General features: G+C 38.4%; 1 protein-coding gene across 1 annotated transcript; it reads left to right on the top strand.

Moving 5' to 3' along the window:
- The first annotated feature begins 412 nt into the window (after positions 1 to 412).
- On the top strand, positions 413 to 25,685 carry LOC119879151 (leucine-rich repeat-containing protein 37A-like). Its single transcript, XM_038589585.1, is given in 8 exon segments — positions 413 to 453; positions 7,424 to 7,495; positions 8,083 to 8,157; positions 15,794 to 15,851; positions 15,853 to 15,913; positions 18,087 to 19,885; positions 25,279 to 25,418; positions 25,521 to 25,685. Coding segments are annotated over 8 exon segments (2,334 nt in total). The 5' UTR covers positions 413 to 433; the 3' UTR covers positions 25,630 to 25,685.
- Positions 25,686 to 26,405: the final 720 nt, after the last annotated feature.

Raw genomic sequence — 26,405 nt, 5'->3', positions numbered from 1 at the left:
AACACCCTATAATGCACAGGACAGCCCCTCTTAAAAAAGAGGATCCAACCATAAATGTCAATAGTGCTGATGTGAAATATTTTTCTAGAGAAATAAAGATTACCTAACACAAGTATTTATTGAGCATTTACAGATTTGTATCTAATGCAACACATGTAGAAACATGAAAATATAAATCTTTCATGCAAATTTTTTAAATTTAAATTTCTAAAAAAATTTTAAAAGGCATATCTTCCATAGCGAGATAGTTTCAGGATATGGAGAGGGTATTGAGATTATGTTTCATCCTATATAAATTGGAATCACTGCCAAAGGATAAATGTTCTGAAAGAATACCTTTTTTCCTTCTTCTTTTGCTTGTGTCTTTTTTTGTAGAAATGAGTTGCAATGTATTGACGGAAGTGAGCTTTGGAACATTTCAGGCTGGCATGGAATGCAGTTTTTACATAAGCTGTAAGTGAAATAGAAAATAAACACATGTAAAAAATAAACAGACAAACAATATGTAAAAACATCATACATTTATTGGTTCAGTGGATGTTAAGCCCAGTATGAACTCTGAAAAGTATGTCTTAAAATCCATTCTTTTTTTTTTTTTTCAAATGAGGAGGAACTAAGGTACAAAGAGGCCAAGAGGCTTGTCTATCTCATAAATGGCACTCTCAGCTTTCCCTGTACTCAGCTTTGGTATGGGCAATAAAAGGCCCCAAGCAAATAACACCCAAGTCAACACTATCCTGGGAATCCATGACAATGATGCTTCTCCAATAGGGGCATGGTCCTTCAAATTCCACCTCTGAATTTAACTTTGATTCCTGCTAATGGGCAAAGTTCCTAACTGCTTCAATGCATGCAAAATAAAGCTTCAAAGAACTAAGTGTAGGGGAATTCTCCAGGGAGCAAAAGTGTGGGTGCTTCCTCAGCCATCAGCTTCTTTTAAATGGTAAAGCAGAAAGAACTGCTGAGAACCTGCCACAGGGCACTTCTCTCACCAGTTACCCAGAACATTATTTTTCAAAAAATGTATACCTCTGAGTAAATCATCTGGGGGCCATAAGAACCTTTGAGGTATGGTAAAAGATATTGTTTGTGTTAAGTTGTGTGAAAAATGTTCATGAAATACATTGCTGTAGCATAATTCCATGTGGCTATTTCCTGACTCTTCTTCAATAAGAAGTGTGTTATTCCCTTTCGGCTGGAAAATTCTGTGATTTCCTGGTGATATAAACAAATCATAGTGGGGGATGTTCAATGGCCTGAGGGGGATTTTAGACTCAAGGTGAAGATCTTCCTCTAAACGTGACTTTGGAAAAGATTATCTTACCTGTCTTGTAGTTCAGAAATATTATTTCACACAGTTTATTTTAGGATAGATGAAGGTGTTGGGGTGGTCTGGAGCTAGAGGGACAGTTCCTGCAGATGCCTATCTGTTGAAGGCTCCTCTCTCCTCCCATTAATTTGCTGATGCCTAACTTGGAAAAGACTACAGAGGGTCAGTTTTTGCTTGCGAACACCCCGGAGAAAAGGCTCATTGGGTTTCTGCACCAGGAGGTTTTGGTGCATCAATATACTGTCTTAAACTCACCATCTTTTTTCTAAGCATGTTATCACACCAAGAGTCTCTTAGAAGAATCTGAATTTCCAAAAAAAGAAAGAAAGAAAGAAAGAAAGAAAGAAGAAAAGAAAGAAAGAAAGAAAGAAAGAAGAAAGAGAAAGAAAAAGAAAAAGAAAAAGAAAGAAAGAAAAGAAAAGAAAGAAAGAAAGAAAGGAAAGGAAAGAATCTGACTTTCATTATAGTTATATGGGCAACACAAGAAAGAATATGGGGGAATCAGTTGATAAAAATCAATGAATTCATTGAAAAACATTCACTGAGTGCCATGTCCAATACATGTCAACACTGTACTAAGTACTGGGGGTACAAAGAATAAGACAGGGACTGTCCCCAAGAAACTTTCATACTGGAAGGAGAAAGATGTTGACAGGAAAACACACGGGAGCCGTGCGGGCATCCATGCAGCAGGGTAACAAGGTAGGGGGTTGACAAAGTAGGGAACAGGTTGTGGGATAGAAAAGACTCTTAATGGATGAAGCAACAGCTTGTTTGTGTTGAGTTTCTGTGTGCATCTTAAATAACAGAAAAAGGTAATTAAAGAACCAGAGCTAGCCAGTATTGATAATAAATTAATACTCATGTCATGGGACTTGAATACAGCTTCGAAAACTAATTCACAGTTCCTTCTGAAAGATTATCACGATACAGTAAGTGTGTACTGGGGGTTAGGCTCCTTTTTTGTTTGAGGTCAAATTTTTCTAATAGACAAAGCTAGTCTGCTTTAGGAAATCTCTGCCATAGTGAAATATAAACTTCATTGCATTTCTTTCCAAAGGCAAGTTGCCAAGGGAAGATGCCACCCTTTGAATTAGTCATGTTACCTGTGTGACATGTTACCAAGGTGTTTATAAGTTGAAACAATATTTTCTCTGGCATTAAAGAAGTCTGTAAAATGTATAGGCCCTAGCTGAGGTGGATTTATTTTGAACTGACCAAAGCTTTAACTTCAGGGCTCCTCACTTCCATAGGCCCCTTCAAAGGTCTTGAGAGGAGTCCTAGCAATTTTTATATTCATAATGTTGCATGTTTTTATTAGACAGGATTTCCCAAAGTAGATGAGGTTCAGGCCCCACAAGACCTTGATTGACCCTGGGTTTCAGGTAATTATAACTCAGTAAGCTTCTTGAATGAAGCCTCTAAGTTATTGATAAATACTGACTGAACAAGTTAGCAGTGTGGTAAAGTCTATTTTGAATCTGAAATCCACCTCAAAGACATGCCAAGAGCTTATTAATGAGGTACCACCTTTGGAGGTTTTTGTTTTCTTTGGCTTTAATAAGGAGAAGGGAGAAGCAGGCTCCATGCACCGGGAGCCCGATGTGGGATTCGATCCCGGATCTCCATGATCACGCCCTGGGCCAAAGGCAGGCACTAAACCGCTGCTCCACCCAGGGATCCCCAGTTCTTTATTTTTAATTGAGATATAATCCACATAATAGACTATGCAACATTGTAAAGTATACAGTCCAGTGGTATACTTCGATAGACCACAGCCACCCTAATTCCAGGACAGTTTCATCACCCTCCAAAATAAATACCGTACCCATCAGCTGTGACCACCCCCTTCTTCCCTCCTCCCAGGCAACAACTAATTCCCCTTCTGTATCCTAGATTTGCCTCTTCTGGACATTTCATACAAATGAGTGTCTAGCTTCTTTCACATAACTGTTAGCTTCAAAGTTTTTCCATGTTGTAGCATATATACCAGCACTTCATTCTTTTTGAAGGCTGTATAATATTCCCTTACATAGACACATCACCTTTTGTTCATCTGTTCCTCAGTTATTGGACTTTTCAGTTGTTTCCACTTCTGACTATTATTAATAATGCTGTTATGAGTATTCACATACATGGTTTTGTGTGGACATATGTTTTTAATTCTCTTGGGTACATACCTAGGAGTGGAATTGCTGAGTCACGTAGTAACTCTATGTCTAACCCTTTTGAGGAACTGCCAAACTGTGTTCCACACGTAACTATGCCATTTTATGTTCTCACCAATGTATGAAGATTCCACTTTCCCCATAATCTTGCTACCGCTTATCATTCTCCATCTGATTATAGCCATCTTAGTGAGTATAAAGTAGTATCTTATTATAGCTTTGATTTGTATTTCCCTAATGACTTAAGACATTGAACATCTTTTCATGTGCTTATTGGCCATTTGTGTATTTTCTTTGGAGAAATGTCTCTCTGAATCCTTTGCCCATTTAAAAGTTCAATTATTAGTCTTTTTATTGAGTTGTAAGAGTTCTTTATGTGTTCTGGATATTCTGGATACTAGACTTTTATCAGACATATGATTTGCAAATATTTTCTCCCATTCTGTGAGTGGTCTTTTACTTTCTTGATAATGTCCTTTGAAGCACAAAAATCTGTTTAATTTTTTATAAAGTCCAATTTGTCTATTTTTCCTTTTATTATTTGTGCTTTTGGTGGCATGTCTAAGAAACTCTTGCCTAATCCAAGGTCATAAAGATTTCTAAGAGTTTTTATAGCTTGAGCACTTCCATTTAGGTTAATCCATTTTGAGTTAATTTTTATATATAGAATGAAGTGTAGGAATCCTTATTTTGTATATGAATATATAGTTGTCCCAGCTCCATTCGAAAAGACTAGTCTTCCCACTTTGAATTGCTTTGGCACTCTTGTTGAAAATCAGTCAACTATAAATGTGAGGATTTATTCCTGGACTGTCAGTTCTGTTCCATTGGTTTATATGTCTATCCTTTTTTTAAAATCTTCAGCCTCAGTTTATTCACTTTTAATTTACAGAACATCAGAGATTTACATTGTTTTCCAGTGTTAGCATTTTTATTTTTTTTTTTAAATAATAAATTTACTTTTTATTGGTGTTCAATTTGCCAACATACAGAATAACACCCAGTGCTCATCCCGTCAAGTGCTCCACTCAGTGCCCATCACCCATTCACCCCCCCCCCCCGCCTCCTCCCCTTCCACCACCCTAGTTTGTTTCCCAGAGTTAGGAGTCTTCATGTTCTGTCTCCCTTTCTGATATTTCCTACCCATTTCTTCTCCCTTCCCTTCTATTCCCTTTCACTATTATTATATTCCCCAAATGAATGACACCATATAATGTTTGTCCTTCTCTGATTATATATGTCTATCTTTATGCCAGTGCCACACTACGATTACTGTAGCTTTGAATTGGGTTTTGAAAGCAGAGCATGTGAATCTTCCCACTTTTTTGTTCTTTATCTAGATTTTTCTTGGCTATTCTGGGTCCCTTGAATTGATATAAGAATTTTAGAATTAGCCTGGAAACAAGTCAGCTGTGATCTTGATAAGGGTTGTGCTGAAGCCATAGTTCAATTTGGGGCATAGTGCCATTTTAACAATATTTTTTCTGGTCCATGACCATGGCATTTTTTCCATTTATTTCAATCTTCTTTAATTTCAACAATGTTTTGTAGCTTTCAGTGTATGGATCTTATACTTTTGGTTACATTTTTCCTAAGTATTTTATTCTTTTTAATATTGTTATACATGGAAATTTTTTCTTAATATCATTTTGGATTACTCATTGCTAATACATAGAAATACATCTAACTTTTATATATTGATCTTGTTTCCTGCAACCTTGCTGAACCCATTTGTTAGTGCTAAGGTTTTTTTCTACATTCCTAGGAATATGTCTTGTGGTCTTCTAGTTTCTCAGGAATATGTTGGAGCATTTCAAACTCTCTGTGGATATCTCATTTCTCAGCTTTTTCTTTTAAACTTTTAGATTAGGGTTTTTGTTGTTGTTGTTGTTTTGTTTTTTTTGTTTTTTTTGTCCCAACTGTTATCCATTGCCTTACACAGCTGCCAGTTTAAAACATTTACCTGTAAGTGTTTTTAAAAATGCTCCTGGGGATATCTAGGTGACTAAGCGGTTGGGTGTCTGCCTTCCTCTCTAGGCATGATCCTGGAGTTCTGGGATCCAGTCTCACATCCAGCTCCCCATAGGGAGCCCACTTCTCCCTCTGCCTATGTCTCTCTCTCTCTCTGTCTCCCTTTGCCTGTGTCTCTGCCTCTCTCTCTCTGTGTGTCTTTCTCATGAATAAATAAATAAATAATGATATTTTTAAAATGCCCCTTGAGAAGAAGAGGCTTCTAGCATTGTGCAGTTCTCAGTGAGGTCAAGGACAAGGTTCTCAATTGAGGTCTTCCAGGAAACTCACTAGACAGGTAAAACAATGACAGTTCTTTGGGAAGGAGGCTTTAAGGAACTCCAGCTCCATTTTGCTCCCCTGGGATGTGGGCTATTTTTCAAGGCTACCATCAGGATACAGAGCAGAGGTCTAGAACTAGTTAAAACAACAGATCTCACTGTTCTTATAGAAATTAATACATTTTCCCTTAATAAATGCTCTCTGGGTTGCTGTAGACCCATTGGTTAAATTTTCCAAAATGATTAAAACATTGATTCTATGTTTGCCAGTGTTTGTCATTGTCGTTGCTTTTATGGAGGGATGAAGTTTCAAATGTCCTCACTTTCCCGTTTTCACTGATTCGCCTATAACATGGTTTAAAATACCTAAAGTCTCAATGACCATCAGCTAATTAAATACTTCATCATGGGAGTCGATTAGAGAAAAGGAATAAAAATAGAAAATGTAATTCTCAGAGGAGCTCTCCCAGGTGGAGAGATGAAGTTCAACATGAATACAGTTTCTATATTTAGCGCTCTCAAAGTTTATGGTAACAGCTGTTTTATAAACCCCCTTTTCTTCATGTGAGTTACACACAGGCTTTGGAGTCAGAACTCAGTTCAAATTCCAGCTCTGCTTCTGACTGGCTTGACAAACTCGGACAAATTATGTAACCTCTCTGTACCTCAGTTTCCTCATTTGTAAAATGAGGTGATGATAGTATCTATCACATAAGGTTATTATAAGGATTAAATGTGAAATGCTGATCACAGATGCCTTACAGCCCAATAATAGTATTGGTTATGAAGATTATCTATCTAATACTTGGTAAAAGTATAGTTAATGATTCTTGAGTAGAGTCAACCTCAAGGCAGATTGTCTTTTCTTTTCTTCCTATTTCTTTTACCTTTTTTCATTTTAAAGAGTTGGGAAGAAGGTCTGTTCAGCATTTTGGAATAAAAGCTTGTGTCAAAAAGATGACAAGATGTCCTTTATTCAACAAACATTAAATAGTCAATAACAAGCACTATACTATGTCAGGCACAGGGACAACATGACAATAAAGTATGGTCCCTGCCCTCCAGGAGCCGAGAATCCAGGAGATTGATAAGGAAACAGGTGATACATGCCATGACAAAGGCTGTAATGCAAGAATACACACAGGCTATGTGGTGGGAATATAGCTTTCACCGGCTGCTCATAGATTTAGCCCTTCTTGTTTGGCTCCAAAACTGAAGAATTGGTTATCATTTTGTCTTTAACTGGGTGGTTTAAACTGTAGGATTTTTAAACTTTCTAGAGATAAAAGAAAAGCACTTTGAATTATGGAGGACACTAGAAATAGTATTTCCTACAGAAATTACTTCCTACTGGTATAGTCACTTCTGAGGTTTTCAACCTGAAATGTTCTTTGGCATATTTTTTCTTTGCCATCCACTTAAAAAATTTTTTTTCTCTTTCTCTTCCTGCTTTATCATTCAGAGACCTGGGTAGTGCCCAAAGGAAGAATGTTTTACAGATTCTAAGGGTGATTTTATAGGCAAAGGCAGAAAATGATTGCTTTTAAACTTCAAGTTCCATACCAAAAAAAAGAACATAAATTTTCATCTAGTTACTTAAAATGCAGATAATTTTAATTCCATTGCTTTTTCAGAATTCTCAGTCATAACCCTCTGACAACTGTTGAAGATTCATATCTTTTTAAATTGCCAGCATTAAAATATTTGTAAGTATTACAACAATCTCATGGCTCATGAGATGATTTCTGCTCTTTTTTACTTTTGTCAAAGATTAAATCTTTTGCATTTTGAATAAAAAGTCATAATTTAAATTTTAGCTGGGTTATTGCAATAAGAATTATTGGCAAAGAAAGAATGTATATGGACAAGACAGCCTGTAGTAGAAGAGAGCAGTATTGAAGAACACATAGAGATATGGAACATGCAGGTGTATAGCGAAATATTTACCACATATGTAGAAATATCATTTATCTCAAAAAGCAAACTGGAATAAGGTATACCTTATTTAAAACAAAAGACTAATCAAGAAAGGTGGATGCAACTGAGAATGAGTAGAAAAAGGGTAAAAGGAGATTGTACTGTTTAGCACCAAGGTGATTATGTTCGTGATGCACATAAATTTTAATTTCTTCAATAAGAATGCTCTGAAATTATCTTCCATAGCAAGTAAACTCTTGAGCTAGCTTGACAGAGAAGCCAGAATTTAAATAATCACATACTATTAAGTACCTTTTTGTACTTGGTGTGAAATTTTAGTCTTTGGTATCATGCATGTTTGGGCGTTCTCTTTCAGAGACATGGGAACAACACAGGTGTCACTTTCAACAATTGAGAGCATTCTCATGATGACCCTTGAATTGGAAAAACTGTAAGTTGATTTTTCTTATGTTTATTATCACTTCGTTGTGTATTTAGGTTTGTTTTATTTATAAGTCAGCTTTATTGAGGCATAATTTTCAGTTAATATGTACTCTTTTTAAGTATGCAGTTTTTAATGAGCTTTGGTAAATATATAGTTGTGTAACCACCACCACGTTTGAGATACAGAACATTTCTGTTTGTAGTTAATCCCCTGTTGCCACTATCAGCCCCTGACAGCCATCAACCTCATTTTTGTCCCTATAGTATTTTTTCCACCATGTCTTTTTTTTTTTTTTTAAGATTTTATTTATTTATTCATGAGAGACAAAGAGAGAGAGAGTGAGAGGTCAGAGGGAGAAACAGGCTCCATACAAGGATTCTGAGCTGGGACTTGATCGCGGGACTCCGGGATCACTCCCTGAGTCAAAGGCAGACGCTCAACTGCTGAGCCACCCAGGCGCCCCTCTACCGTGTCTTATGAATGAAATCATACAGTATGCAGTCTTGTGTGATTGGCTCCTTTGACTCAGCATAATCCTTTTGAGATTCATCCATGTGATTGCATCAACCCGTAATTCACTCCTTTTTATACTGAGTAGTGTTACAGTTGTGTGGATATATCAGTTTGTTTATGCATTCATCACTTAATGGACATTTGAGTTGTTCTGATTTTCCTTTTGGCTATGATGAATAAAGCTGCTAAAAGCAGTCACGTGCAGGCCTTTGTGTGAGCATATGCTTTCATTCTGGGGGAGGTGAAATACTTAATGGTAGGATTACTACATCATGTGCTAAGTGTATATTTAACTTTTTAAGAAAATGCTTCCTAGGGGTGCCTGGGGGGTTAGTCAGTTAAGTGTCCAACTGTTGATTGTTGATTTTGGCTTAGGTCATAATCTCAGGGTTGTGAGATCAAGCCCCCAGTGGGGCTCCATGCTGAACGTGGAGCATGCTTAAGATTCTTTCTCTCCCTTTCTCTCTGCCCCTCCTCCCCACCCCACTCATACACATGTGCTTGCTGTCTCTCTCAAAAAAAAAAAAACAAAACAAAAACAAAAACCTGCTTACCTCTTTTCTAAAGTGAATGTAGGGCCCCCCGTGGCTCAGCAGTTTAGCGCCACCTTCCGACCAGGGCGTGATCCTGGAGACCCAGGATCTAGTCCCATGTCGGGTTCCCTGCATGGAGCCAGCTTCTCCCTCTACCTGTTTCTCTGCCTCTCTCTCCCTCCCTCAGTGTCTCTCATAATAAATGAATAAAAGCTTTAAAAAAAATAAAGTGGATGTACCATTTTGCATTCCAAGCGGCAGTGTATGACATCTTTATATTTCAGTTAAAAAATTTTTTCAAACTTTGTATCTTTTTTTTTTAATTTTATTTATGATAGTCACAGAGAGAGAGAGAGAGAGAGAGAGAGAGGCAGACATAGGCAGAGGGAGAAGCAGACTCCATGCACCGGGAGCCCGACGTGGGATTCGATCCCGGGTCTCCAGGATCGCGCCCTGGGCCAAAGGCAGGCGCTAAACCGCTGCGCCACCCAGGGATCCCTAGACTTTGTATCTTTAATTTGCATTTCTCTAATAGCTCATGATGTTGAGTGTCTATTCATGTACCAATATCTTTTTAAATGATGTGTCTATTGAAATCTCTTTTCCTTTTATTTTTTTCTTAAAGATTTATTTATCTCAGACAGAGAGAAGAGAGACCAAATGTGGTGGGGGGTGGGGGGTATAGGCAGTCAGAGAGGGAGAGAGAGAATCTCAGATTCCTCACCAAGCTTGGAGCCTGATTTGGGGCTCAATCCCACAACCCTGAGACCATAACCTGAGCCAAAATCAAGAGTCAGACACGCAGCCAACTGAGCCACCCTGGTGCCTCCAAATCCATCATTCAGTTGGATACATACTATTGAGTTTTAAGAGTATATTATATTCTGGAAAAAGTCTTTTCTCTCAGGTGTTTAGCAAATTTCTCCCAGGCTGTGGCTTGTCTTCATTCTGTTCTATCTCTGAAGACCAGAATTTTTAATTTTTAAATTTTGATGAACTCACCCATTTCACCCATCATTCCACCCTTGTCCCCTCTGGGGACAACTATAGTTTGTTCCCTATAATAAATGTCTGTTTCTTGACTCTCTCTCTCCCCTTTGCTCATTTTTTTGTTTGTTTCTTAAATTCCACATATAAGTGAAATCACCTGGTATTTGTCTTTCACTGACTGACTTACTTTGCTTAGCATTGTACTCTAATGTTGTTGCAGGTGGCAGGATTTCGTTCTTTTTATGGCTGAATAATATCCCATTGTTTATATATACCACCTATTTTTTATCCATCCACCTATCAATGGACTGGTAGGCTGCTTTCCATAACTTGGCTATGGTAAATAATGCTACATAGACGTGCATGTATCCCTTTGAATTAGTGTTTTTGTAATTTTTGGTTAAATACCCAGAAGTGCAATTACTGGATCATACGGTAGTTTTATTTTTAATTTTTTGAGGAGCCTCCATACCATTTTCCTCAGTGGCTGTACCAGTTTGCATTCCCGCCAGCAGAGCATAAGTTATTATGTCTCCATATCCTCACTAAAATTTGTTGTTTCTTGTGTTTTTTATTTTAGCCATTCTGACAGGTGTGAAGTGATATCTCATTGTGGTTTTTATTTGCACTTCCCTGATGATACTGAGCATTTTTTCATGTGTCTGTTGGCCATATGCATGTCTTCTTTTTTTTAAGATTTTATTTTTTTTTGAGAGAGAGAGAAAGAACATGAGCAGGAGGAGGGGAGAGGAGGGAGAGAGAGAGAATCCCAAGCAGATTCCCCTCTGAGTACCTAGCCTTACTCAGGGCTCGATCCCAGGACCCTGAGATCATGACCTAAGCTGAAGGCAGACATTTAACCAACTGAGCCACCCAGGCACCCCTGTGCATCTTCTTTGGAGAAATGTCTGTGTCTTCCAGTTTTTAAGTGGATTATTTGGGGGTTTTTTGTTGTGATCTGTAGACATTCTTTATATTTTGGATACTAAACCTATATTGAATATGTCACTTGCAAATATCTTCTCCTATTTGATAGGTAGTCTTTATTATTTTTTTTTGGTTGTTTACTATACAGAAACTTCATATATTGTTTGATATGGTGAAACATTGTTTAGAATTTTGCATCTGTGTTCATGAGAGATATTGGTCTATTGTTTTTTTATTTATTTTTATTTATTTATTTATTTATTTATTTATTTATTTATTTATTTGATAGTCACCCAGAGAGAGAGAGAGAGAGGCAGAGACACAGGCAGAGGGAGAAGCAGGCTCCATGCACCGGGCCTTGGGCTAAAGGCAGGCGCCAAACCGCTGCGCACCCAGGGATCCCGGTCTATTGTTTTCTTTTCTTGTACTGTCTTTGCCTACTTATGATAGGGAAAAGCTGGCCTTAAAAATGAGTGGGGAAATATTCTTTTCTCTTCAACTTTCTGGTAGAGTTTGTGTAGAATTGGCATTATTTCTTCCTTAAATGTTGGTAGAATCACTCATGAAGCCCTGTGTATTTGAAGCTTTCTTTGTGAGAAAGTTGCAATTACACACTCTATTTCTTTAATAGTGATATTTAAGTTACATATTTATTTTTGAGTAGTTTACATCTTTTATGATCTGTTCATTTCACCTTGAATTGATTGACAAATTATTTATAATATTCCCTTCTTATCCTTTTAATATCTGTAGGGATGCCTGGGTGGCTCAGTGGTTGAGCATCTCCCTTTGGCTCAGCTCATGACCTCGGGATTCTGGGATTGAATCCCACATGAGGCTCCCTGCAGGGAGCCTGCTTCTCCCTCTGCCTCTGCCTCTGCCTCTCTCTGTGTCTCTCATGAATAAATAAAAATAAAAATCTTAAAAAAAAAGAAAAGAAAAGAAACAAGGGACATGTCACCCCTTGTTTTTTTTTTTTAAGATTTTATTTATTCATGAGAGACACAGAGAGAGAGAGGGGGGAGACAGAGGCAGAGACACAGGCAGAGGGAGAAGCAGTCTCCATGCTGGGAGCCTGATGTGGGACTTGATCCCGGGACTCCAGGATCAGGCTTTGGGCCGATGGCAGGCGCTAAACTGCTGAGCCACCCAGGGATCCCTGACCCCTCTCATTCTGATACTGATAATTTATGTCTTCTCTTGTCTTGTCTTAATCAGTCTGCCTAGAGGTTTATCAGTTTTATTTATCTTCTCCAAAAACTGTCTTTTGGGGCACCTGCGTGGCTCAGTGGTTGAGCATCTGTTTTGGCTCAGGTCGTGATCCTGGAAGTCCTAGAATAGAGTCCCTTTTCAAGCTCCCCACAGGGAGCCTGCTTCTCCCTCTGCCTATGTCTCTGCCCCTCTCTCTTTTTCTCTCATGAATAAATAATTACAATTTTTAAAATAAATAAATAAAAACTGTCTTTTCATTTCACTGGGCCTCTCTATTTTTCTTTTCCGTTTTCTTTATTTGTGCCTTGATCTCTATTATGCTATTTCTTCTCCTTATTCAATGATTAATTTTCTTTTCTTTTTTTAATTTCTTAAAAGTGGATACTGGGGAAGCTGAACACCGCATTAGCAACATCCCATATGTTGACATGGTTTCAGTTTTAGTACGAAATAGCTCTTAATTTCTCTTTGATTTCTTGACTGGCAGGGTTACTTAGAAGTATGTTGTTTAGTTTCTAAATAATTTGGAGATTTTCAAATCTGTTCATTTCTAATTTAATTCCATTGTAGTCACAGAACATATGTGAATGACTTAAATCCTTTTAAACTTATTGAGGCTTGTGTTATACCCATGAATTCTGGTATTAGATGAGCCTATGATCTATTTTGGTAACTATTATGTATCTACTTGAAAAAAATGAGTACTCTGATTTTGGGTGGAGCATTCTATAATGTCAGTTAGGTCAAGTATGTAGATAGTGTTATTCAAGTCTGCTATATCTTACTGATTTTCTATATATTTTTCTGTCATTATTTAGAAAGCAATATTGAAATTTCCAACTATAATTGTGTATTTATTTGTCTCTCTTTGCCATTCTCCTTCATATATTTTGAAGTTCTGTTATCAGATGCATAAATTTTTAGGTTATGTCTTTTTTATTAGTTGATATTCCTATAATGATGGAATAACCTCCTTTATCCTTGGTAATATTTTTTTACTTTGAAATGCACTTTGTCTTACAGTAATGTAGCCACCCAGGTTTCTTTTGATTACTGTTAGCATAGCACAATTTTTTCTATACTTTTAACCTACTTGTATATTCTATTGCAGATGATTCTTATAGACAGCATATAGTTGGCTTTTGCTTTTTTATATTTTAATTAGGGTGATTATACCATTACACCTAATGTAATTATTAACATGACTACATTTAAAGCTACTAAACTCTCTATGTGTCCCATCTGTTCTTTGTTTTGCTATTTTTTTTTCTTTTTCTTCCTACTTTTGGATGACTGAGTACACTTTTAAATTAATTAAATTAAATTAAATTAAATTAAATTAAATTAAATTAAATTAATTTTATTTGTTGGCTAGTTAATTACAACTCAGGTTTTGTTAGTTAGCAGTAGTTTAATGGCTTGTAGTGTTCATCTTTAACTTTTCACAGTCTATCTTCAAATAATATATGATTTCATGATTGGCATAAGAACCTTACAATATAGTGTACTTCATTTCTCCCTTACTGGCCTTTGTGCTAATGTCTTCATACATTTTGCTTTACTTCTAAACAGCACACTATATTATTTTTTTGTTTTAAACAATAAGTTAACTCCTTTAGGAAGTATAGTTGATGTATATTAAATTAGTTTCAGATGTACAACATAGTGATTGAAGAATTAATACCACAATAAGTGTATTACGGTATTATTAACTATATTCCCTACATTGTACTTTTCATCTGGAGACTTACTTTATAACTAGAAGTTTGTACTTCTTACGTCTTTTCACTCATTTTGACCATATCCCCGCCCTCTACTTTAATAACCACCAGTTTGTTCTCCATATTCATGAATCTGTTTCTCTCTTCTTTTTGTTGTCAGTTTTCATTTGTTTAAGATTCTACATATAAGTGAAATCATATTGTATTCAGATATTTAAATAGTAAGAAAAACCTTATGTATTTACCTTTGGAGTTACCAGTTCTAATGTTCTTCTTCCTTTTGTGTGGATCCACATTTCTATCGCAATCATTTTCCTTCTGCTTGAAAATACTTTCTTTAGCTTTTCTACAGTGTAAATCTACTAATGATGACTTCTTTCAGCTTTTGTATGTCTCAGTCTTTGTTTTGCTTTTATTTTTGAAAGATCTGGATATAGAATTCTAGTTGATAGTTGTTGGTCCCCTCTCCGCTTCACTGCTTTAAAGATGTTGCTCTACTGAGTTCCATTAATTCCAACAAGAAATATGTTACCATTGTTATCTCTATTTCCCTATATGTTGTGTGGAGGTTTTTCCTTGGCTTATTTTTAACATTTTCTCTTTATTGATGGCTTGAGAAGTTTGATTATGATGTGCTTTGGCATAGTTTTGTCCATATTTCTTGTGTTTAGAGTTCATTGACCTTCTTGGATTTGTGGGTTTATTAGGGTTACCTGTTTGGACAATTTGGGGCTATTATTTTTCAATTATATTTCTTCTCCCTTGTAGACTCTATGTATGCATATATTAGGCCACTTGAAGTTGTTGTATAACTCACTAAGTAGAGACATGGGTTTCTTAGTCTGGGATTTTTTTTTTTTTTAAGATTTTATTTATTTGACAGAGAGTGAGAGCACAAGCAGGGGAGCAGAGGAGAGGGAGAAGTAGGCTCTCTGCTGAGGAGCAAAACTGATGTGGAGCTCGATCTTGGGACCCGGGGATCATGACCTGAAGCCGAAGGCAGACATTTAACTGATTGAGCCACCCTGGTGCCTCATCAGTCTGGTTTCTTTAACATAAGAAATATTGTTATAACTTTTTTTATAAAGATTTTATAATTTATTTAAGAGAAAGAAGAGAGCACACGTGGGTGGGGCAGAGGAATCTCAAGCAGACTTACAGTGATCTAGGAGGCCCAGTGAGGGGCTTGATCTTATGAGCCTGAGATCATGACCTGAGTTGAAACCAAAAGTCAGATGCTTAACCAACAGTGGCACCCAGGCACCCCAGTTATAGTAACTTTTTAAACATCCTTGTCTGCTAGTTGTAACACCTGTGTAGATTTTGGGTTAGTTTTGATTGATTGCTTTCTATCCTTGATGTGGGCCATATTTTAGACTTACTCAGACTCTTCTTAGAAGTCTACCCTCTTCCTGTATGCTCTTAACCCAAAGTGAGACTTTTGGGTCAGAAGGAGATACTTCTGAACTGAACTACTGATCAATGTCACCCAGTTCTTATCTCTGTCTTATTCTAGGTATATCATACCCCCTACCATCCTTACCTATTGGTTGAGCACCTCTGTCCTTCTCTTTATTTATAATATTCATGAGCAACAATTGGCCAACTGGTCCCTACTCAACCCTACCCAACCATCATATGCCACAAGAATTCCTTTATGCAGAGCCCTGTGAAGACCTTGGCCTGAATCTTCTACTCAAGTAACCCCTTTACCACTAATATAATGCTCTGTGTTTCCATTTATAGGATATTACCTAGCCGTATGTCCTGTTGTCTCTGCCAACTCAAAAATAATATTGAGGTTTGTTTGCAAGACAGTCAAGCTGCATTGTGACGGTGAATGTTTGACAAATGCCACACGTTGTGGTGAGTTTGAATTGCCTCATGATATATATATAATATTTATATTTAAAGATTTTATTTATGAGAGAGAGAGAGAGAGAGAGAGGCAGAGGGAGAAGCAGGATCCATATAGGGAGCCTGATGTGGGACTTGATCCCAGGACTCCAGGATCACGCCCTAGGCTGAAGGCAGGTGCTAAACCGCTGAGCCAACCAGGAATCACCTCATGATATATTTTAAATTTTATTTATGTTTTAATTTTTATTTTTAATCAACAATGATCAATTTTTAACTAATGATGTCACTGCATTATTTTTATTCACATTACAGTTCAAACCCCTAAATTTCTTTTTTTTTCAAAGATTTATTTGAGAGAGAGAGAGATGTGAGTCGAAGGAGGGGCAGAGGGAGAGAATCTCAAACAGATTCCCCACTGAGTGTGGAGCCCATTGCAGGGCTCAATCCCATGACCTTGAAATCATGACCTGAGCTGAAACCAAGAGTTGTATGCTTAACCCACTGAGCCACACAGGCACCCTTAAAATCCCTAATTATAAGAACTATTCCTTTGTTATAAGTCAGATTCTCAGTTACATTATTAAATTAATTACTCCCAAATGAAAACATATGCATCATAAATTTGTAAACTAATTTCATATGTATCAGAACTCAGGTCCACCCCTTGTCTTATATGACAGGTGGAGATATATTTTTGTTTATTGTTTGTTTTTACAAGTTATCAAGAGTAAAAGTGATGCTGATTTATAGATAAAGTTTATTCAGAGCCTGAGAGTTCCTGTTCCCTAACCAGAAGCTGCTGCCTTCTTATGGATACAGAGCACTCTTCTATTCTTGGACTGTCCAACTCTGAACTTTTTTCTGAATCCTCAGCTTTTCTATCCAAAAACACTCAGATACTTTTAAGTATTTTTCTGTATACTATGTTTTATTGGCACTAACTTCATGACTTCCAAATGTGCTTCTGCACCCAGATAGCTTGAATATGGTTCCCTATCAATGATCTAGGGTACCTCATTAAATAACACTTTGCTACCTCTGTAAATACAATGTTGCTTATTTTTCAAACAATTTTTACTAATTACTCCCTTATCTCTTAGAGGTGGGCAGAATAGGCATGTTTAGCCTCCTTTTACAGGTGAGGAAAAATTAGATCAGAGGTGTTAAGTACTGTTGCCTAGCACTCAAGTGTCCCGTTTAGGGCTCTCTACAAGCCCGTTGCTCCTCTTTCTTGTGACCTTTATTACCTCCTCCTCTGACTCTCATCAACACCGCTGAAAATACTTCTAATTCTTCTGGAAATGAAACTCGGTTGGATGATACTGTGCATGTACACAAGCCATATGCTGACTTTCATGTAGTGGGAAGCTCTGGATGGTACCCTAATAACTAAAGCTAGAAATATTAGAAATGAAAGTGAAGTATATTCTTCACATTCTGACAAAAAATTTCTTATCCCTTCTGCATTTTAAACCTCAAGTATTATTCATTGATTTATCGAACAGTTCCACATTGGCATATCTCTCATACCTGGAAATCTCTTAGCCTACACTCGTTCCCTGCCCAATTTAAGCAAAGAGCCAGGGTGGACTTAGTGCTTTTTTTCTGTCTAGAGCTTATGTTTTGTGTGAGCTGCAATATATGGGAGCAGGGACCAAGCATAGTAATTGATGGGTAGATGGAGAGGGCATGTCCAGATGAGGCCCTACTAGCAGTGGGTGTTTTCATGGGCATCTGTGGTAGTAGCAAGAAAACAAGCACACTGAAGAGATAGAAGGAGGAAACCCCCTGCTCCCACTGCATCTGAAGCAGTACAGGACAGGGTATATGAATACCAGGAGTCACAGTAGATTTGCAGACAGTTTAGCTGAGTGTCTTCCAGACTTGGCTTTTCTTAAGTACTAGATAATTGGCCCTTGGAGACCAAGGATTATGGAATAATCCTAAATGTAGTCATTCACGTTGTGAAAGGTTCTGAAGAAATAGCCATTTAAAAAAATACCCTTTTCTCCTTTTGTTGTTGCCAATATAGGTTCAAGTTTGAGTTTGTGTCCTTGATAATGGTACTCAGATATTTGCTGGTTCTTAATTTTTATGACTGGGATGTATGACTGCGGACTGACAAAAACTGTGCTATCAGCCTTTCATTATCAAAACTAGTCTCTTCTTTTTCTGACAGATGAAAAAGCATCTATAATGAATGTAGAAGGATCATTCATGAAGGTATTAAAAGCCCGGAAGAAGAGTACCAGTACTGAGCTGACAATTGAGCCAGAGAAGGCATCCTCAGACAAAAATGGCATCGGTCTGTCAGCCTTTATGAATGAGCAGTTAGACTTTAATGATGAAAGTGATGTTATCAGTGCGCTGAATTACATATTACCTTATTTCTCAGAGGGAAATGTAGAAGATGTAGAATCAACATTACTACCATTCATTAAAACTCTGTTTTCAAATGTTCAAGATGGAGACAAGCCTGTGGGTTACTTGAAAAACAACACAAAGAGCCCTTCTCTTGAACCTGGACCCAACAATTCAACTTACAAAAATAAACTGAGGAAACTCTCTTTCCTGGAAAATTTGTTAGATGCAGAAATTCAAGAAAAAATTGATGAGGTAAAAAAGAAAGAAAAAACTGCCATGCTTATACCTCCCGGGATTTTAGGTCCCAAATTTAAGAAATTGGAAACTGCCCAAGGACAGGAAAAGACCCTTCCCAAGGCTAAGAATTTACGGAAGAGGTGGTTTAGAAAAAACAGTGTTCTCAAGGGCCCCAAGGACCTACAGAAAAGGCACTACAAGGAAGTGGACGTTCAGAGCACCCAAGGGAAACAGAGTGCCCAGTCATTTGTGAAGAACATGGCCAAAGAAAGAAGGCTCAGTGGACCATCCCCAAGGGAGCTGGAGGAGCTTCACATGGCCCAGAGGCCCAGGAAATTAGTGGGAAACTCCGTCCACACAGAGTCTTCATTCATAAAGGAGCACAAGGCAGCAGCCTCTTCTTTCCCGAAGCAAAACATAATGGGCAAGCCTTCTGCCTCCACTGCTCCAAAATCCCTACCTAAGGTGAAAAACAAATCAGAAGACTCAACCTACCCCATTGTTGTTTTAGAAGATGCGAATGCTAGAGTTAGGGAAATGGAGGCTTCCAGACCAGTCTCGCATTCTGGAAAAAAGTATATTTTCCATAAAATTCGCTCACGTATAGTCCAAAGAACACCCAAGACCAAAAAAAGTAAAAAGTTCAGAAAGAAAAACTCACTCTCGAATAGATTGATGCCTGCACAGAGGCCTCCATTGCCTGCCGTCAGGAGCCTCATCGATTCCCCTTCACAGGAGGCTATTTCATCTTCAGAAAAACGAATTCAGGAAAATCCTTTTCCAGAATTATTTACTCTTTCAGAACCTTCTAAAGAAAACACTACTGTAGAAAACACTACTGCACAGAATGCTTCTGAAGAAATTATTTCTCCAGGAAGCACTACTGTATCAGAACAAACTCCCCCTGAATTCACAAACCGTAGGAATCTTTCCAATACATATTCTACTACCACCAGAGACAACTTTGTGCCGACTGTTAAACAAACCAATGAAACACAATGGGAATACCACAACTTGGTCACTGACTTGCCCCCAAAGCCCACAGGCTTCAGTGTTGCAAAGCTCTCATCCGCAGGTGATCTATTTGAAATTCAGCTAAACCAGCAGCTACGGTCCCTCATCCCGAATAATGACGTGAGAAGGCTCATTTCTCATGTTATCCGGACTTTGAAAATGGACTGCTCTGAGACCAATGTGCAACTGGCCTGTGCCAAGCTTATCTCCAGAACAGGCCTCCTGATGAAGCTTCTCAGCGAGCAGCAGGAAGTAAAGGTGTCCAAGGCAGAGTGGGATACAGACCAATGGAAGAGAACTGAGAACTATATCAATGAGAGCACAGAAGCCCAGAGTGAACAGAAAGAGCAGAAGTCAAGTGAGGTGAGGATAACTCCTGAAAGATGGGGTCTGAACTTTTAGTCAGTTTAGGACATGCAATTAAAGCACCCATGCACAAGGACCAGGGCCTCCCAGTCTGGGTCTTGTCTTAGCCATTAATGTTGGCTGAGACAGTGATCTGCCACTTTGCTCATTTAGAGAATGGTGCCACTCTTCCCAGGTAGATGAGAAGAGGACTTAACATACAAGATAAATATATTATTGAAGAAAGGGCTAATGATAAAATTATATAACACATTAGATTTGGTATATTTCTTAAGAACCTATACGCCACTCCACTGAAAGAATGAGGTTTTAGAGTAGCTTAAGAATAGTTAGCTTTCATCCTTTTCTTTGATTTCTAAAAAATTGTTCTTTGTTTTTTGTTTTTTGTTTTTTTAGCCAACAAAAGAAGTCCCAGGTTATGGCTATAACAACAAACTCATCTTGGCAATATCTGTGACTGTAGTAGTAATGATTTTGATTATAGTTTTCTGTCTCATTGAGGTAAGAACAACCATTAATTCAGATTTCCAGAAAATCTTTTGTCTTTATAATAGATTCAGAATTTACAAACTTAAAATCAAAGCCACTTTCTCACTTACTGATACTTGGTATTTCTCTTCTGTCTGACAGACTGACATGTACTTCATTCTTTTATTGCAAAGTATATTCTGGGGATTTTTATTTTATTTTATTTTTTTAAAGAGAAGCAATTCTTTTTTTTTTTTAAGATTTTATTTATTCACGAGAGACACAGAGAGGCTGAGACACAGGCAGAGGGAGAAGCAGGCTCCATGCAAGGAGCCTGATGTGGGACTTGATCCTGGGTCCCCAGGATCACACAATGGCTACAGGCAGTGCTAAACCGCTACGCCACTGGGGCTGCCCTATTCTGGGGATTTTTAAAGGAACTTTCCATTGCCAGGTGATTTATGGATTATAAACAAGGCAACAAGCCATTAGACTGTTTTGGGACGTTAGGTTTAAGAAGGCCAAGTTAACATGATAGTAACATTTCCTCAACTCAAAATTCTGTGGTTAGATGTACTCACCAGCCACTTTCAGACTACCACTGATTTCTTTCCTTGGTTGAAATGATGAGAGATAGTATCCACCCTCATGGAGCTATATCAGTCATCCTGGAAAAAAGGACATGGCTTAAAGATAAAAATATCATCTTGTTGATTAATTAGATTTACTCAGCAGCTTTTTCCACACACTGAATTATGTGAATAGTTTTGGTTAAAATACTGTAGCTAAAATCCTGCATCAGGCTACTCCAAAGCATGTCATGTTTATAGTCACCTGTGCTGGAGGTTGCCTGTTTACCTTTTCTTCAGTTCCATAATGACTTGGCACTGGTTTATGCCAAGCATAGGAAGAAGAATTTTCCATATCCAATTTCATGCCCACAACCCTGGGAGGACAATATTACCATCCCTCTTTCATACATAAAAGGGGATCAGCTTAAGGCTCCAGTGGCAAAACCCAAAGCAGAACCCAGTTTTACTTAACTGCAAATCCTGTGCTCTTATTCCACTGTTCTGTCTCCTTAAAGATGAAAACACTGGCCAGCATTTGAAACACTGAAATTCAGTGGAAGCCACTGAAAGGATTAATATATTTAATATGAAAAGAGTTTTATCAGTCACCAGAAGATGACCAACAATCCAAGGGTGAAGGGGGCGAGACTACAAGAAATGGGAGATGTTTTGAGTCTGTCACCATATATGCGAGTTCTTTCCTTGTGGCCTATGGGATGTGGGTCTTGTTAGCGAGGCCTTTGTTGCCTTTATACTGTCTTCGTCTATACTTATATTTGTTATAATTTATATTTTTCAACCTGTATAGATCTGTTTTGTTTTTAGGTATGGTTGAGGTAGGGGATCTAACATTTTCCCCCTAAAGAAATACCCAGTTACTTTAAAATCTTTTATTGAATGGTTCATTCTTTCTTAACAGATCTAAAATACTATTTTTTTGTAAGATTTTATTTATTCATGAGACACACACACACAGAGACAGAGACATAGGCAGAGAGAAAAGCAGGCTCGTCTCAGGGAGCCCAATGTGAGACTTGATCCCCAGACCCGGGTTCACCCTATGAGTCAAAGGCAGATGCTCTACCACTCAGCCACCCAGGCGTCTCTAAAATACTTTTCTTATCTGGATTCTTATCAGTCCAGTTTCCTTTCCCATATCACACTATATACTTAATTCCAATTGCTTTATAATAACCTATTTTGATGTCTGGTAGAGTTACACTCATGCTCTTTGATCTCCTTTTTCATACATTTCATAGCTAGACTTGCATATCCCTTTACCAAATGTCAGCTGGCCAGTTTTTATTTAAAAAAAAGAAAAACTATCTTGGGATTTGAATAGGATTGCATTGAGTTTGAGGAGAATTGACATCTTTGCAATATTCTAGGAACATGGTATCATCATGTATTCATTTCTTAAAGTCCTTCAGAAGAGTTTTAATGTTTTCATCTCAAAGGTCTTCCCCATTCTTTGCTGTAAGTTTATTCCTAGGTACTTTATGTCTTTTATTGATATTTTTTAATCTTTTTTTAAGATTTTATTTATTTATTCATGAGACACACACAGAGAGAGGCAGGGACACAGGCAGAGGGAGAAGCAGACTCCATGCAGGGAGCCTGATGTGGGAGTCGATCCCGGGACTCCAGGATCACACCCTAGGCGGAAGGCAGGCACTAAACCATAGAGCCACCGAGGTATCCTTCCTTTTATTGATATTATAAATGGAACCATTCTTCCATTTGTTAATTAGTTATTTGTGGAACGTAAAAAAGCTATTGCATTTTGCATGTTGAGCTCTTGATTTTGTATTTAGCCATCTTACTGAATTCTCAGAGCACTTCCAGTAAAATTTATTTTTCTATTTTTTTAAAGATTTTATTTATTCATGAGAGACACAGAGAGAGAAGCAGAGACACAGGCAGAGGGAGAAGCAGGGTCCATTCAGGGACCCTGATGTGGGACTTGATCCCAGGACCCTGGGATCATGCACTTAGCCAGAGGCAGGCGCTCAACTGCTGAGATACCCAGGCATCCCACTACAGCAAAATTTAAGTTGACTCTCTTGGGCCTTTTAGGGAGAAGCAGGGTCCATTCAGGGACCCTGATGTGGGACTTGATCCCAGGACCCTGGGATCATGCACTTAGCCAGAGGCAGGCGCTCAACTGCTGAGATACCCAGGCATCCCACTACAGTAAAATTTAAGTTGACTCTCTTGGGCCTTTTAGGTTGTCCATAATTTCATATGCCAATATGTTTTGTTTCTTACTTTCCAATACTTAATTTTTCCTATTGCATTGAGATGCCTGGAATCTTTAAAAGAAGTGTTTTCCTATTGCATTGATTAGGACCTCTTCAACGTGATGAATAGTAACAGGAATAATAGGCATTGAACTCTTGTCCTTGACTTTAAAACAATGTTGCTATTTAGGTTTCTGGTAGATACTTTTCTTTTCTTACTTCTAAGAATTTTTATTAGGAATTACCTGTTGGATGTCATCTAAAACAGTCAATAAAATGTATTGCCAGCTGCACACAAGTTCCCAAGTTGGGACTATGGAAGAGTCAAAGGACTACTAAAAAATAGAATTCCTGCTCTCCAAAAAGGCTGAATAAGACTTAAAATACAAAGGAATGAATACAGATTTGGAGGCATGGTTATTGAGATGGGTACCTGTGATATGTTTTCTTCCAAAACAGATTTATTCTCATAGAGCAGCACCAGTGGAAGATGAAGAAGGAGGCTCAAGGTAAATTGGCAATTATTAAAGCAGAATTTCAGAACTAGATTTTAGAACTCCTATTTCACTCCCCTTGTTTTACACCCAGGAAACTACCAAAGGCAGAAAGAATATTGATTTGGTCTAATGCTTTGCCTGGATCCAGCAAAATTAGCTTCCCAGACAAATCTGAGTTAGAATGGAACTGACACAGAGCATCTACTGTCACTACTCCTTTAAAGAAAAAGGGTGGAGAGGGGTTGGGTGCACCTGTTCCTGCTGGTAGTGACCATCAGGCCTGGCTACAGAGTCTTGGGCTAAGAGGCCTAGTCTTCAAGGCTGATGGAAGGCAGAAAAATAGGACTCCTTCCTGTAAAGTGGCAGGAAAACTTCCCTCCTCCTCCTAGTTTTTGATCCACCACTCTCCATTCCCTTTGTCCAGACTCCATAGACTGTTAACTGGGAGAGGCCTTAGGTAATAGTTTGTCTCTTCCTTTTATAATAAGGAAATGGAGAAGAAAGGGAAGGTAAATTGCCCCATGGGCATACTGCTACTGAGTGTCAGAAGATGGTTCCTTTCCAGAGGGGCACTTCTCCTCTGATTATACTGTTCTTGGGCTGCGAGCTACATTTTATGTCACAACTCCGTACATACATACTGTCAAGACATAAGCAGGTTTTTAAAAATATTTTTTAATTTATTCATGAGAGACGCAGAGAGAGAAGCAGAGAGATAGAGGGATAAGCAGGCTCCTCTCATGGAGCCTAATGTGGAGTCCATCCCCAGACCAGGACCACACACGCCCTGAGCCAAAGGCATTACTAAACTGCTGAGCCACCTGGGCGAGCCAACATAAGCAGTTTCTAAGACAAACTTACTATACATTCTGATTCTTTCTATATTGTTTATATTCAAAAATAATATTTTGTGTTTTAGTGCTGGCTGTGACCTTCCTCACTCACTCATTAGCCACTGCCTGCAATGAGAAAGTCAGTGAGTTAGGTAACTTTGTTGGTTGGACTCGTGCATTTATTTGGTGTGAATCAACTTGTAGGATACAGCAGCTAGGAAAATAGAAACACCTCTCTCTCCTCCTCCCCAGCAAATGATGCCTATGAGACAAAGTCCAAAGGGGACCAAAGTAAACTGCTTCTGGAGAGAGTAAGGTGCTTCTGTGTTATAGTTGCACAGTCTGTTCACTGCACGAGGGCACTTGGCCATAGGCCCAGGTGAGCAGGATGAAAATCTTGCTTATACTCAATGCCAAGCCACATACAAAGGCCTCCCCAGAGAAATTGTGGGGCCATTATGGACAGACATGGGAAAATTCTGGAAGTGTAGCATGCGTGGGATTATTTTCAGGATCCGAGGTCTGTAGTGATTTTGCTTCCTGTGATTATGGACTGAGATGTCCTAATAGGACCAGAGATACACATTGTGAGAGGCATGGGAAATGGCGTGAATCACTAATTGTCTGCATATGTGTTTCCTCCAAGGCTCTTCTTTAACTCTGCTGCATAAGAGATGTTCAATCCAACGGGAGAATCAGGTAAATCTGAGGAAGATAAAGTCCCATGGCTGGAGAGAGCAGGGGAAATGCAGAATTAACAATGTCCTTTCTGTTTTCTAGGGCTTTTTCTGGAGAAGGCGGCCACTTTGGCTTCGGGACATGTACAGACCTCTCAATGCCACACGGAAGAAAAACATGGCACAGAAGCTACACGACAGGGATTCTTCTGATGAGGATGAGATTTTCAACAAGGAACCAGGGTACCTGATTGGGGACAATTTATACTTCTTTTCTAAAATGAGTTAATTATGAAAAGTTTAATTGTTCCTTTACAGAGTTAAAGGCATTCTTCTTTTTTGCAGAGAGAAAGGTGGTGCCCCAGTAGAGAAGCCTCGGGCTGCAGATTCAGCTGCTGAAGACCTGGGTGAGGAGAGCGACAGTGAACTCCGCACCGTCATCGTCCTCAAGTGACTTTGTCCTGCCTCAGGCTGTCTATAAAGTTTATTTTTATTAAAAAATTTTTTATTGGTCTTCAATTTGCCAACATATAGAATAACACCCAGTGCTCATCCCATAAAGTGCCCCCGTCAGTGCCTGTGACCCAGTCACCCCTACACCCCCCCAGCTCCCCTTCTACCACTACCCTAGTTCGTTTCCTAGAGTTAGGAGTCTTTTATGTTCTGTCTCCCTTTCTGATATTTCCTACTCATTTTTTTCTCCTTTCCCGTTTATTCCCTTTCATTATTTTTTGTATTCCCCAAATGAATGAGACCATATAATGTTTGTCCTTCTCCGATTGACTTATTTCACTCAGCATAATACCCTCCAGTTCCATCCACGTCGAAGCAAATGGTGGGTATTTGTCGTTTCTAATGGCTGAGTAATATTCCATTGTATACATAGACCACATCTTCTTTATCCATTCATCTTTCGATGGACACCAAGGCTCCTTCCACACTTTGGCTATTGTGGACATTGCTGCTAGAAACATCGGGGTGCAGGTGTCTTGGCGTTTCATTGCATCTGTATCTTTGGGGTAAATCCCCAGCAGTGCAATTGCTGGGTCGTAGGGCAGATCTATTTTTAACTCTTTGAGGATCCTCCACACAGTTTTCCAGAGTGGCTGCACTAGTTCACATTCCCACCATAAAGTTTATTTTCTGATAATGGCTTCTCAGCATTGCTTGTAAAATACTTATTTTTCTCATATTAAAAATGTATAAATTAATAACCAATTCTAGCCATGT

Source organism: Canis lupus, unplaced genomic scaffold (genome assembly GCF_011100685.1).
Source record: "Canis lupus familiaris isolate Mischka breed German Shepherd unplaced genomic scaffold, alternate assembly UU_Cfam_GSD_1.0 chrUn_S348H508, whole genome shotgun sequence".
Taxonomy (NCBI): domain Eukaryota; kingdom Metazoa; phylum Chordata; class Mammalia; order Carnivora; family Canidae; genus Canis; species Canis lupus.
The sequence above is the reverse complement of the archived record's forward strand: the minus strand, read 5'-3'. Positions and strand labels throughout refer to the sequence as shown.